This window comes from Chiloscyllium plagiosum, chromosome 19, assembly GCF_004010195.1.
Source record: "Chiloscyllium plagiosum isolate BGI_BamShark_2017 chromosome 19, ASM401019v2, whole genome shotgun sequence".
NCBI lineage: Eukaryota > Metazoa > Chordata > Chondrichthyes > Orectolobiformes > Hemiscylliidae > Chiloscyllium > Chiloscyllium plagiosum.
In genome coordinates, this window is record NC_057728.1 from 5,563,873 (window position 1) to 5,578,638 (window position 14,766).

The following is a 14,766-nucleotide window of genomic DNA, read 5'->3' on the forward strand; positions in this document are numbered from 1 at the left end:
GGTCTGCTGCTGCCTAGTCTCCTGAACGGGGAGCAGACTTCACAGAAAACTCAGAGTCCCAGAAGAAATCAATTAACCGAATAATGAATTATCTGAATGAAATAGCGCCCGGCCACCTCGCTCGGATAATTGAGGTTCCTCTGTGTAGAATAATGAACAATTATATCAGAGCCATGGCCATTCACCCATCAACTCTGTACTAGTCATTTCAAGAAGCTACGAGTTTCACTTCTCTGCTCTTTTCCCATCCTTACACTCCTGTCATCTTTAAATATTTGTTGAATTCTCCTTTTGAAGGGATATAATTGAATGTACTTTCACAGTTTTATCAATGTATTCCAAATCTTAACCATTTGAAATGTTAGTACAAACCCTTTACCTCAGATTTAACCTGGATACCCTGAAATTCTGTCACTAATGGCATTGTGAGTCAACTTACAGACTGTGCACATCCACAACTCACCACCACCTTTTCAAAGGACAAATAGGGACAGGCAATAAATGCTGACCAAAGCGACATCCAAGTTCCAAAAGTAAATTTTCAAACAAAAAGTGTTTTTTGCCAATCACCATAGATATCCCCCATTCAACCTTTACCATCAAGCCAAGAGATTAGTCCTGGTTCAATAGAGAGTGCCACACGTTCTGGGAGCTGGCCCAAACGCATGCTCTGTGAAGGCTGGAAGTGCCAATTTCAGTGCCACCTTGCACATGTTGCTGACACCATGGGATTGTCACTTGCACAGAGCTGGCAATTCTGTTTAGATCATTTCATTTCATACTTACTCCACCCTACTTCTGCCGACTTTCTGTCTTGCTGTGTTCCTCCAACCTTTGTTGTTTTCAGAAGGCTTTGGGTGTGGTAGCTCTGATAGTGAAACAGTATACCTAATATCAAAGTTCAAACTGAAGATGGCCTTTCAGCTTGTTGAAGCTAATCCAACTTCGGCTTCACAATACTGTGATGTTACTCTTGATCTACATCCTTAAATATCCTTCTCTGGGCGTCTATCTTATATTATGTTAATTAAGAACGACTACCTAGGCAACGTCTGTTGGCTTCTGTAGGACCGAACCATTGTGCATCAGTAATTGTGTATTACAACTGAAGAAAACCGATACGGGGGTGGGGTGGGGGTAGCAAGTGATCCTTCTGATTGGTTCATATCATCTTTTGGTAACACTCTTTCAGATATCTACTTGACTGAGTAATGCGACTGACTTCGCTTTAAAACTGTCGTAAATATAGGTCACAATTTAAAAAAAAATAGACAGAGGAAGCAAAATTCAAGTTATAATTCGACCTGATTGTTTGGAGTATTTACTGTGTGCACTTGTGATTTAGGCCCATAAGTTGTCCCTAATACATACAAAATTGTGTTGCAATGCCGCTATTCTGGAAGGTATAAAAAATTTGGCCCATCTTTGTTCTGTTTTTAATTCATAGAAATTATTCAGTTCCAAGCCGTTTTGAGTAAAAGGAAGCACAATATTTACATTTTACTGTCAACATGTCCAAAGTCCTCTTGCGTTGCCATTGTTCCCAGAATTCCATCTTGAAAACTGATTTCAGTCCTGCCACGGAACTAAAATATGCCCTTATTAAAGTCTCAAAAGTTATCCTACGTGACTGCCAATGTTAAACCATTCCTGATGGACTAAGTGACTGACATGGAGCCTTTGAAGCCATTGATTGTTCATTTCTTCTCCAAATCCTCTCGTCCATCTTCCAGTTTGGAACTTCATTCACCTTGTTGTTAACCCTCTGCTCAGAGCCTGAAGTTCTCCTGCATTATCTTCTCTTCTCTTCTCTTTACCTGTGGTGTTCCCCAAGGATCCATATGTGGCCCCTTACTATTTCTTACCTGCATGCTGCAGCATCATATGAAATTGCAATCGCAGATAAGTTTAAAAATTTGAATGTTCATCTAGTAGATGTTCCACCTTCTCAGCTCCAGACATTTGAGCTCCTCCAAAACTCTGAGCTGTATCCCAACCGGCACCAAGGTCCCAATCACCCTTTGCCCTCCAGTTGCTGGTCTTCTTTGGTCCCCTGTCTGATAACAGCTCAATATTAAAATTTTCCTCCTGTTTTTAAGGCCCTCCATGTCAATATCCCTCTCTCCCTGTAACCTCTGCCAGTCGCACAATGTCCCATTCATTAGGCCCCTTGATTTAGGACTTGTTGAGTATCCCAATTTTAATTTCTCCACTATAGATAACTACACCTTCAGATATTGAGACCTTAAATTCTGGAATGCTCTTCCTAAACCCCACTATCCCTTCTCTTCCTTAGACACTCTTTAATGCTCTTCTTCAAACTTTTGGTGTTTTGAAACAACATCTCTTTCGATAGCTCAGTGTCTAATGTTGACTAACAATCCTCTTGTGAAGCATTTTGGGACATGTGATTTTATTAAAAGCACAATATAAATTCATTTTAAAACAAAAATACTGCAGATGCAAGAGATCCGAAATAAAAACAAAGTACTGTGGAAGCTCAGCAAGTTTGGCAGCATCTGTGGAGACAAAAGAAAGGAGTTAACATTTCGAGTCCAGCACAACTCATCTCCAAATATTCATTGCTATTGTGCTTATTAATGATGGCATTCGGTTTAAATTGCCTTTGCTAAGGAGAAAGTCCAGCACAGTCTGTCACAAAAGAAAGTGTGTTCTTGAAACTTGAAAACTAGCGGCTGGCAGAATTTCATACCCAGTTTAACTCAACACAAGTGGTAAAGATTCACTGGTCATCTCCAATACACGATAAGAGATTCAAAATAATGTAAGCATTGTCCTGAGGTCCTAGTGAAAGCTGAGTATGTTAACCTACTGTCATGAATTTGTGTCTTCCATTTAACAACGCTGCAGCCAAAGGGAAAGATTTAGTTACTGAATTGTGCTTCATTTCAAATTCAATAAGTGACTTACTTTATTCTTCAGCCCCCAGAAAGACATACACAGTGGAAGAAGCAGTGGAAACCATTGGATTTGGGCGATTCCATGTTTTGTTGGTCTCAATCATGGGGAGCACCAGTGTAAGTATTGGTGGAAGAGACTGGGGGACCTTTGTAGTATATATTGACAGAACATTGACTGGTGATTAATAAAGACAAGGATATGCACAGCTTTCAATAGATGACTAGCACAGGCGAGTGTCAGAAAGTACAAAGAAATAAAACAAGGGTGGGAAATATTTAGCAAGTCTGGCATCTGTAGAAAGAGAAATTGGGTTGACCTTTTGTCAAAAGGGGCAGCATAGTGGCTCAGTAGTTAGCACTGCTGCCTCAATGTCAGGGACCTGGGTTCGATTCCATCCTTGGGTGAATGTCTGGGTGGAGTTTGCATATTCTCCCCGTGCCTGTGTGGGTTTCCTCCTGCTGCTCCAGTTTCCTCCTACAGTCCAAAAATGTGCATGTTAGGTGGATTGGCCAGGCTAAACTTCCCATAGTGTCTAGGGATGTGCAGGCTGGGTGGATTAGCAATGGGATATGCAGGGTTACAGGGATGGGGAAGGAGGTGTTGGGTTCTGGGTGGGATGCTCTTTAGAGGGTCGGTGTAGACTCGATGGGTTGAATGGCCTGCTTCACCATAGGAATTCCATATTCTAAAACTTCAGGAAGGTAGCAAATGATACAGGCAATGTTCGGGAAAGAACAAGTGGCAGTGATAGAAATGGGAGACACTGAATGGCAATAAAGCATGCTGAGCAGAACTGATTATGCAACTAAGAATGAAACGAAACACAAGATGTCCAGAGGAGGTGTGAATTGCAGAATAATGAACCATGCTGAAGCAGGAGAAAACAGGTCTGAAATAGGAGAAAAGTTAGATTAATATCAAAGCTTGTAAAGGAAAGGAAATAAAATGGGATCAGAAGTTGTAGTCAGAAAATGATAGACTCAGTGTTGAGTCCGAAAACGACAAAATATCTAATGAAAAGCACGATGCTGTTCCTCAAGTTGCACTTCAGGCCAGTCTAAGTACAATGTAACATCTTGTCCTTTGAAAATTGCTGAGTCATTGTGGTTTCATTCACCCAGTACAGAAACCGTTAGGAGCCTTGAGGGAAAACAAAGGCTAATGTTACAATCACCACAAATATGGCAACAGGAACGGAGTATTCAGTACCAAATTAAAGCCACTAGGTTTTACATTCTACCAAAATGCTGTCATTTTCAAATACTGCATTCAATTCTGATCTTCCTACTTTCGGAAACATGTTGTGAAACTTGAAAGGATTCACAAAAGATTTACAAGGATGTTGCCAGGGTTGGAGGGTTTGAGCTACAGGGAGAGACTGAATAGGCTGGGGCTGTTTTCTCTGGAACATCAGAGGCTGAGGAGTGACCTAATAGAGGTTTATAAAATCGTGAGAGGCATGGATAGGGTAAATGGACAACATCTTTTCCCAGAGATCGAGGAATCCAAAACTAGAGGGCATAGGTTAAAGGTGAGAGGGGAAAGATTTAAAAGGGACCTGAGGGACATAATTTTCATGCAGCAGGTGGTACATGTATGGAATAGAGGAAGTGGTGGAGGCTGGTACAATTACAACATTTAAAAGGTATATGGATGGGTCTACGAATAAGAAGGCTTTAGATGGTGATGCTGGCAAAAGGGACTAGATTAATATAGAATACCTGGTCGGCATGTACAAGATGGACTGAAGGGTGTTTTTCCATGCTGTACATCTCTATGACTCTGAGTTCACTTGATAAACCAGATCTCTAATATCTGAGAGACAAGGTGTTGAACTTAATTCCAGATGATTTTGGAGGCAGAGTGTATTTAATTACATTAAATTTAAAGGGTATCCCACGTTTTTGTGCCTTTTCCCAATTATGTCCAGGCAAAAAGGTTTATTAACATTCTCCCAGAGGGGATGTCAATTAAACCCCTTCAGTGGGCATTTACCCCCATCATAATTTATATCTGTCAGCAGTAGGTGAGGGTTTTCCACCTGGGATGCCCGAAAAGTGAAACCCTTTCAAGTTTTTTGTGGTACGATGTTAGAATTAGAATTAGATTTTATTATCACATGTGCTCAAGTATAGGAAAACACGACTACAGTGAAAAGTATACAAACCATTCTCTGCTGCCATCTTGGTTAAAACACCAAAATCTCCAAAAAAAAGCAACAGCAGAAATAAAAGAAAAACAAAAGGTAAGAAACATGTCTGAATCTCAAAGTTTAAGTGTTATCTCCATAAACGTGTTTGGAACCACCAATGAGGGCCTTTGGCCTGAAGAGTCAGTCAGCCTGAGAATCTCGCCCTGATCGTTGAGAGGAGTCACGTTTTATCCTTGCTGCTGCCAGCCCCGAACTCCGGGAGGAGCCGTGTTTGCCACTACTGCCTCCGACTGCCACCATTCCATGCACAGCCCATTCTCCCTGCTGTATCGATTAACCCGCCGCAAAATACTTTAAAGAAAAGAAAAAAAAATTGAAAGAAGAAAAAAGAATGAAAGCAGACAGGAGTGGATAAGCACTGGGTACTTCTAAGGGAGCATGTTCTAAACTACTGCCACTCTGTACCACTGAGACAGGATGTGATGTCGTAGCCCCATGAATCTGTACTCTGAGAACTGTAAACATACAGTCTTATATTCTACTAAAGAACACACAATCTTGTTTTACCCGTTGTATAGGTTTGGTCTATTTACATGGAAGAGATTTACATGGTCCCAGGACAGGTGCGGCCCCTCATTCAAAGTGCTCGCTGCCTGCTTGAAGTGCCCAGCACAGGTACGGGAGTGTCACTGAAAGTCACCCTTTGCCTTTTGTGACCTCTGTCCCCACCCTCACTCACCTGTGGCCTTGGTGGTCTTAGGCCTTCACTGGGTGCATTGATAACTGCCACCGCTCCCATTGGTACTAACTGGCTATGGAGTGCTGTCAGTTTCTGATTGACTGCCAACTAAATCCTGGGTTCTAAACCCTGGGGAACTTGTGGTCAGTAAAGTGCCTGATGGACACTTAATATCATGGACCATTCCCCAATGGGCTCTCACCAACTCTTTAGCCAGTGGACCAGAACCTACAGCTTGGATAAAGCTGTAGCTGGAATGGTGCAGAAATAGTCATGAAACTCCACGACTGAATCACAGAGAATTTTATGTCACTGAAACAGGCCATTGAGCCCAAAATGCTCTACTCATGTTGATGTATCACGCACTAGTCTCCTTTCATTACTTTATCTTGTTTTGTTACCTCTCCTCTCATGTATCTGAACACATCAGATGACACTACCAACAATGCAGCACTTCCTCAGTGTTTAATTTCCTCATTGGAGTTTGAACCCACAACCTGTTGGGTCAGATTCAGAAAGTATTACCACTGAGCCAAGGTTGAGGCTCAGTTGACAGAGAAAGGAAGACAGTTTGAATTCTTTGGTCTTGAACCATTACAATTGGAGAGAATGTTGTCGAGATACTTGAGAAAATAAACACTGGCCATTCTGCCCCTCCAAGGTATGTCGTAGGTCATGTCTTAAACATGAGATCCATGATAAAAGAGGAGGAGATGCAGAAGCAGTTTCCTCATGATCTTTCTCTTTTCCTGTGTGGGCTACAAACAAGGCCAAAGAGACTCAGCCACTCTTTCCAATGGGAGGAGGGGAACTTTCCGATATAAGTACCTCTGTAGGTAGCAGGCAGTGTTTAGAACTGCTGGTCTAGTCTCCACTCATTGGGACTGCTCCGACTTGCACCTATGACAAAGGCAGAAATAATGTCTGGGAAACATTGCAACCCTTGTGCATCCTGACTTAGCATAGTCATGTGACCTCATTCCTGAGGCACTGACTGGGATCATCTATCTAGCAGCCAATTTCAGCAAAATCACAGTCCAGACCATTGTTTTGAGAAGGTGTAAATGATGTCTGAAATGGAGCTGAGCTTGAAAAATGAAAGGTTGTGGGGGGAGCAATACAGTCATTAGCAGACAGACACAGGAATATTCGGAGCTGGGAAAGCTGCTACAAACATCTCAAAGAGACTGAAAAAGAGCAAAGAAGCGGAAAAACTCTAAGATGCAATGACTGAAGCTTTCCCTCTCTCAACCCTGGTTGCAATGTACAGTGATATGAAGTAGAACCAGCATTTATTCAACATATAATAATGAAATTACAAAACTGAGATTGATCTATTTAACATGCCAGCACAGCCAAGAGTAGTGACACCCTTACCATTGTTGGGGAGAGACAACATCATTGATAGGGTTGTGCACTGGTGAACCAGTCATTCTTAACAAGAGCCAGAAACAAAACCAGAAATTGCTGGAAAAGCTCAGCAAGTCTGGCAGCATCTGTGGAGAGAAATCAGAATTAACATTTTTGGTTGAGTGATCTTCCTCAGAATCCTAATTTAATTACCTAATCAACAGTCACTCCAAATGGCAACTTGGGACCCATGTACACCAATTCTCATCTTGATTATATATGGCTGAAGACATAACTTTGTGTGACAATTGTATGACTTTGAGGTGTATTTATTTATGACAAAAGGTTGTGACAGAGGTGTTTGACAGTCTGTTCCAAAGCCAATAAACAGCTTGTAAGGTCTTGGGTTTTTTTTTGAAGTTGGCACAAGAGACACAGCCTGAATGGGCAGGGTCAAGGTCCACAGTGGATCTTCCTGTGTCATCTTCTCTTCTTCTTAGGGATTATGCTTCACAGGACACAGATCTATAAAGGTACCTTTAAGCGAGCTATTTTTCGGGCAGTCTCTATATGCTGGTTTCATGGCAGTTCTACCCCAACTGTTCAATTTTCCCCTGTCTTATACCCCCAAAGCATCAGATTGTGTCATTGGCTTTTAATATTGTCAATATACTCAATTCAAACTTGATTGGAATTTTTTTGGGTATAATTTAAACTGATTGCCTAATTCAAATCTGGTTTTGTCTCCAGGCAACCAGCTACATGAACTGCTGGACCACATGCTACATTGTATCTTGTTGAGAATACTTGGTGCTGTCAGGTAGTTCCGCTTCTAACTTTCTTAAAGGTGCAGTACACCCACATCTTCATAACCCCTCCCCTCTTAAGAAAAAATGAACCATATAATTTTCATGGAAATTATAATGAAAAGGTGGTTTCATTCTTTTCTTCTACTTTTTTAAACACATTCCCCTAACATTTAGATAACGTTAAAATAAGTTCACCTTAACTTCTTCCCATCACACATATATACAATATTAAATAAATACAAATCTCATCTAAACTTTATCAGTTAAATCTGCAATAAAGCATCAGTGATTACATTTTTACGACCCACAACATGTATGATTTTTTAAATTAAAAGACTGTCAGATAAGACTTCAACGAAATAGTCTCATATGCTTGTCTTTAAAGCCTTCTAAGAATGTAAGAGGATTGTAATCCATGTACACAACGGTCTCTGACACATTGTTTGTGACATAAACATTAAAATGTTGTAAGGCCAGTACCAAACACAATAGTTCTTTTTCAATTGTGGAATATTTACTCTGGTGGATGTTTGGCTTCTTCGAAAAGTAACCAACTGGCAGTTCAAACCCATCCTCATCTTCCTGTGGGAGTACAGCTCCAAATTCAATGTCACGAGAATCTTTCAATGGTGACTTTAAACAGTTTTGAAAAGTTTGGAGTAGTTAAAACTGGTGCACAGGTTAATATTGCTTTCAAATGGTCGAATGCCTCCTGACATGGTTCTGTCCACCGAAACTTTGTGCACTTCTTCAGCAAATCAGTTAACGGTGCCACTACACTGCTGATATTTGGAACAAACTTCCAATAGAATCCACTGAGTCCTAAGAATTGAAGCACCTCTTTCTTCAAGGTTGGTGGTAAAAATTCCTCGATGGCCTTCATCTTTGTCTTCCGTGGGGTCAACCTTCCATGACTGATGTTATGCCCCAAGAACATCACCTCTGCTTTTGCGGAGTCCATTTCATTTAAGTTTGTCACCAATTTTGCTTCTTGTAGTCATTCAAAGAGCTCTGCCAACTGTATCATGTGATCTTTCCAGGATTTACTAAAGATCACTATGTTGTCCAAATAGACTGCACAGTTCGTTAACCCAGCCACAATTCTGTTCATGAGTCTTTGGAATGTGGTGGGTGCATTCTTCATTCCAAAGGGCATCACTTTAAACTGATATAACCCATCTGGGGTTACAAATGCAGAAATTTCTTTTGCCGACTCTGATAATGTGTGGTTACTGGCAGGTACCTTTAAGTCCAACTTGGTGATATAACTGGCTTGTCTTACTCTCTCAATACAGTCCTCCAATCTAGGAGTTGGATATGAGTCCGATTTTGTAATGGCATTGATCTTCCAATAATCCACTCAGAATCGTTGAGTCCCATCCGGTTTGCGAACTAAGACTATCGGTGAACTCCACTCACTCTGGCTTGGTTTGATGATGTCCTCATCAAGCATGGACTCCACCTCCATCTGGACCTGTCTGGCTTTGAAAGGATTAAGCTGATAGGGGTGTTGTTTTATCAGAGCAGAATTCCCTATGTCTACTTCATGTACAATAGCATTAGTCCTCCCCATCTGGTTCTTACATATGTCCTTATACTGCAGTAACAAACCTTTCAACTGCATTCTATGCTCCTGGCCAATAAAAATGTTTTTGTACCTTAGTCTGAGTCTTTCGTACCCCTAGGTGATCTCCTACACGTCGTTCATGTGCTACCTGTAACACCACATGTCTGTATGCTAGTTTACTAACCTATCCCACTTCTTAAGGATTTCTTCATTTTTTAATCTATTTTGAGGCGCATCAAAATCCACATCATCTGGATGGGATTCCTCACTCTACGAGGCAGTACATAACACCTGTTACTCTAGTTCTTTCTCTCTAGCATAATACGGTTTCAACATGTTCACGTGACATACCCAATACCTTTTTCTCTCTGGCATCTTTACTAGATAGATCACCTGACTCAAGTTTTTGTCAATTTGATAGTGACCACTAAACCTGGCTTTGAAGGGATCTCCTATCACTGGTAACAGTACTATCACGTCATCCCCTTGGGAAAATGTCCGAGTCTCAGAACTTTTATCTGCCACCTGCTTCATTCTATATTGTGCCTTCTTTAGGTGCTGTTTAGCTAACCCACCTACTTGATTTAGTCTCTTCCTCACTTCCAATACATAATTTGAGATCTCTGACTTTGGTCCTGTCAATTTTTCTTTAATTCATTTCAAAGGACTCTCACTTCATGCCCAAGTACTAACTAGAAGGGAGTGAACTGAGTAGATTTGTTTGGGGCATCTCTAATGGCAAACAATACGAATGAGATCCCTTTATCCCAATCATTTGGGTAATCCTGTCAGTATGCTCTGAACATGTCTTCAAGGTCTGATTCCACCTTTCGAAAGCTCCCTGGGATTCAGGATGATATGCATTGGATTTAAGGTGCTGTATACCTAAGCTATCCATAACTTCCTTAAACAGTCTAGCAGTAAAATTTGACCCGTGGTCTAACTGAATCTCTCTGGGTAGCCCATAGCGTGTGAAGAAAGCTACTAACTCCTCTACCACCTTTTTTGTCTGGATACTCCGTAACGGAATTGCCTCCAGAAATCTGGTAGCCACATCCATTATGGTTAATCGGTCCTGGTTCCCACTTTTAGTTGTCAGGAAAGGACCTACACCATTAATTATAACCCATGTGAAAGGTTCTTCAAATGCAGGAATTGGCAACAAAGGTGCTGGCTTTATTACCGCGTGGTTTACCTACTATTTGGCATGTATGACATGTACAGCAAAAGTTAACCATATCCTTGTGCATTCCAGGCCAATAAAACTGTTTTTCTACCTTAGTCTGAATCTTTCATACCCCTAGGCGACCTCCTACATGTAGTTCATGTGCTACCTGTAACACCACCTGTCTGTAAGCTACCGGCAACACAATCTGGTGCACTTCAGTCCATTGCTCCTCTGCACTAACCTGCCGTGGTCTCCATTTCTAATTACTGTTCAGCAGTTTAAATAATTAATTATTCTTTTAAGATTTCCACTGGTATTAAGTTACTCCAATTTCTTTTTCTTTTGTTGTATTTTAACTATAGTGTATGAATAAAGTGTGTTTTGCTTCAAGAATGGTAGTTTGACCAACCAAATTGCATTTGGAATACTACGCCCATCACTTGCCTTTAAAATAAAAAAAGCTAGACCCTAGGTTATCTTATTAATACATTTTGAGGGCATTTGGTCTGGTTCATAACAATATGGGTTGAAGACATGACTTTGTAACTGAGGCACATGCTTACACTTGACAAAGTGCTTCCTCAACTGCAGACAGCCAGTCAGGAAGATGTGAACTCACCCTCTGTACAGGCCATCAGTCCTAGAGGTCCACAGCACCCCAACAACAGAAATAGGAGAACAGCAGGTACCACTACAGCAACAAGTGGCACAGAGATGTACAGCCAGTGACACTCTGCAGCATTAAGAGACAACTGTGTGCAACGTGAGTGCAGGGACTGCTGAGAATCATGAACTGCTAATGTATGATATCAATTGTGAACATCATGGCTAACTCAGAATATACATAGCAATTCACGCAAATGCTATTTGTTTGTATTTTGTATGAAAAGAGTATATTTGGGATAAAGTACATTATTGTGTGAACCTGTATCCCGGCTTGCAACCAGTTTCAATAAAGTTACAACATAGTCCAGACTTGAAAATGAGAAAAATAAAAGAAGTATTAGGCCTGAGAGCTCATAACAATGTCACTGAGCCAGTGACTACTCTGTCATAGTGGGAATACCACCTGTAATATCCTTCCAATCTCAATATTCTAACTTCCACTTGCTAGGGCTGATTGGTAAAGGGCTGGAACTCTTCATGTTCTCATACGGAAGATGGGAATCCAATTCAGAATAAAACATTAGGCGCAACAGGTAAAATTATGACGGCATGTTGAAATTTCCAAACATGATTGAGTTTTTATTTTAATGTTTGCCTGATTGTTTCTTTAGGTGGCTGAAGCCATGGAGATCATGCTATTGGCAGTCATTTCCCCAGTCATTCGTTGTGAATGGCGCCTGGAAGAATGGCAGGTTGCCATGGTTACAACTGTAAGTTTATTCCTTTGTGCACTCCAGCTCTGTTTAGGGGCATTATATTTTGGTGCTGGAGCATCTTAACTCAGCTCCTGTGGTACAAGAGCAGCTTGTACTACGCCAGATTTATTGTTCAGAAAACAAATTCAATCCAAGGCTCAGCTCTGCAAACTGGGAATCAGCGTGGTTAATCTCTAGCTCCAGTTATTGAGAATAATTTAAACTTTTTATTGCCTTCAGGCTTTTAAAACTGAAGCTTGGAATTGTCTGGCTGCTCTTTTCTGACTCACTCACACTCTCTCTCCTGTTGTGGAGTTTTGCACTGCGAACCACTCTGGTTTCTCAATCAAGTTATTTTTCACCTGGGACATTATTGTTAAACTGCCTCCAAGGTCTGGGCTCTGCTCCCCAGCAGGGTATCTGTACCTGATGCAGCAATGCTTACATTTCCTCCCGTAAGACAGGAATGAAACATGGACAATGTGGTATTTAAAGATTCAATGGATATTTAATTCAGTTCTTGCTGTATACAAAGATAGCAAACTTTTTATTAACTGGCGCCTATGGGACCAGGAGTGTACCGGCTGATCAAATATTCTGGTTAATCAAGAGGTCCACATAATCAATGTAAAAACACCCACTAAATAATAGAAATATAATTAAGGGAATATACACATCACTGTTATAATTTATTTACAGCACAAATCACTTAAATAATAATGCAACCTTGTCTTAAATAAAACCTACCGGCAAAATGCTTTCTCACTCGTATCCTTAACTGACGACTCTGACATTGTGAAGATCGCGATAATACATAAACTCCTAGTATTTGAGTTATCTCATTTTTGCCAGTTTATTGAAAGATCTGGTTCATAAGGTGCCAGTTAAAACAAGGTTTGCTGTATTACAGTCACAGGCACTCCAGTGTCTGAGCTAAATAAAGTTATCTGGGTGTAAACAGTAACTTTTAATGAACACTTTCATAAATGTGATATATTTCAAGTGGTCCCATTTAAGAAAGAGCTTGAGACCTTTATAACCTCGAGTCATTTGCTGTGATGCAGTCATGGTATCACAACCATGCTTTTTAGAGCTATGCTACATACTAATTTGTGAGACATCGTAAATCAAATGTTCATGCTTTATATTAAGTTTAAAAAAAAAAGTTCTTGCATTTATATTTCATTTTTCACAACCTCAAGATGTCCCAAAGTTCTTTAGTTTTTAGCTACGTGGAATCTAGAAACTGATTTTGAACGTTCATATATAGACTATGTTCATAGACATTCTCCTCATAAAATATGCACTCCGTTAGGTTTGTTAGGTTGGCCAATGGTTTATAAATCCACGTTTCTGTGATGAGATGTTCAGTTATTCTGCTCTGATTTATAGATTTCCACCCAGCATATGCTTGACAATATCAGATGTGTAAATGCCCAATTTCTTTTCTGTCTGACTGTTTTTCTCTGTCTCTGTCTCTCTCACTCTCTCTCTTTTCTTCAAAATTTCCAGTCTTAAGCAACAGTTCCTCAATTGAGAGAGCTTTGGAAGATTATGGCCATTATTTTCACAAGCATTATTTAAACACCAGCATTAAAAGCCATCTAGTTTTGGAGACTTGTCAATCTTCAGTGTTTTACTCTTAGTTGGTTTTAATTCAGTGAGATCTAACTTTGATTCATGATTGATTTGTTTGAAACATGTGGTATCATATCCTCTTCTTCTGCTATTAAGGTGGAAAAAAAAACTCAACAAGACATTCTAATTCTATCATTCCTGTTGACCTCTTAATGTTACATTTACTAACATTTGGGAAGCAGTGCCAAAATTAAAAGACCAGTTTAATGGATGAAACAAGCAACAATCCTGAAATAGTCATACCTCACGGTATCATACCAAACAATGTCTCAGAAAACACCATCATTATTCTTGGGTATGTCCTGTCCCACCGGTGGCCATGTTAGTGTCACAGTGATATACATTTGGAAGAGATTTCCACTGGGAATCTTCAGCATGAATCTGGATACCAAGAAGTCTCATGGCATCAGGTTAAGCAAAGAAATGGGCAAGTGATTACAAACTATTGTCCTACTTTGGCTCATGAATCAGTGCTCCTCTATTTTGAAAATCACTTGAAGGAAGGTTCAGAAGGTGGACAGGGTGCAGAATGCCCTGTGGGTGGAGGCTTTGATGCCCTTCAGTAAGAGTGGCTCGCAGCAGCACTACTGATCAAGCTGGTCAGGTCCTAAAGGACATTGCTGCTAGACTAGTTCTGTGACAGGTGCTGAAGGCACCATCAAGAAAGATAAACATACTTGACCTCATCCTCACCAATCTGCTGGCTGCATCTGTCAGTTACAGTATTGGTAAGAATGACCACTGCACAGTTATTGTGGAGATGAAGTCTGTCTTCATGTTGAGAATACCTTCCATAACATTGTGTGGTATTATCATTGTGCTATTATCGTTGAATAGACCTTCCAACTTACAGTATTGGTAAGAATGACCACTGCACAGTTATTGTGGAGATGAAGTCCTGTCTTCATGTTGAGAATACCTTCCATAACATTGTGTGGTATTATCATCGTGCTATTATCGTTGAATAGACCTTCCAACTCAAGACTGGGCATCCATTAGGTGCTGTGGTCCATCAACTGCAGCATGATTGTACTCCAGCCCAATCTACAACCTTAGGGTC

At 40.5% G+C, this 14,766-nt stretch overlaps 1 protein-coding gene across 10 annotated transcripts in view; it reads left to right on the forward strand.

The window, feature by feature from the left end:
- Window positions 1-14,766, forward strand: part of svopl (SVOP-like) — a 158,058-nt gene that overhangs the window by 82,293 nt on the left and 60,999 nt on the right. For all 10 annotated transcript variants that reach the window (XM_043708975.1, XM_043708979.1, XM_043708976.1 and 7 more), the window contains 2 exons: window positions 2,944-3,038; window positions 11,985-12,083. In XM_043708975.1, coding sequence (XP_043564910.1) covers window positions 2,944-3,038; window positions 11,985-12,083 — 194 coding nt within the window. The remainder of the gene's footprint in view (window positions 1-2,943; window positions 3,039-11,984; window positions 12,084-14,766) is intronic.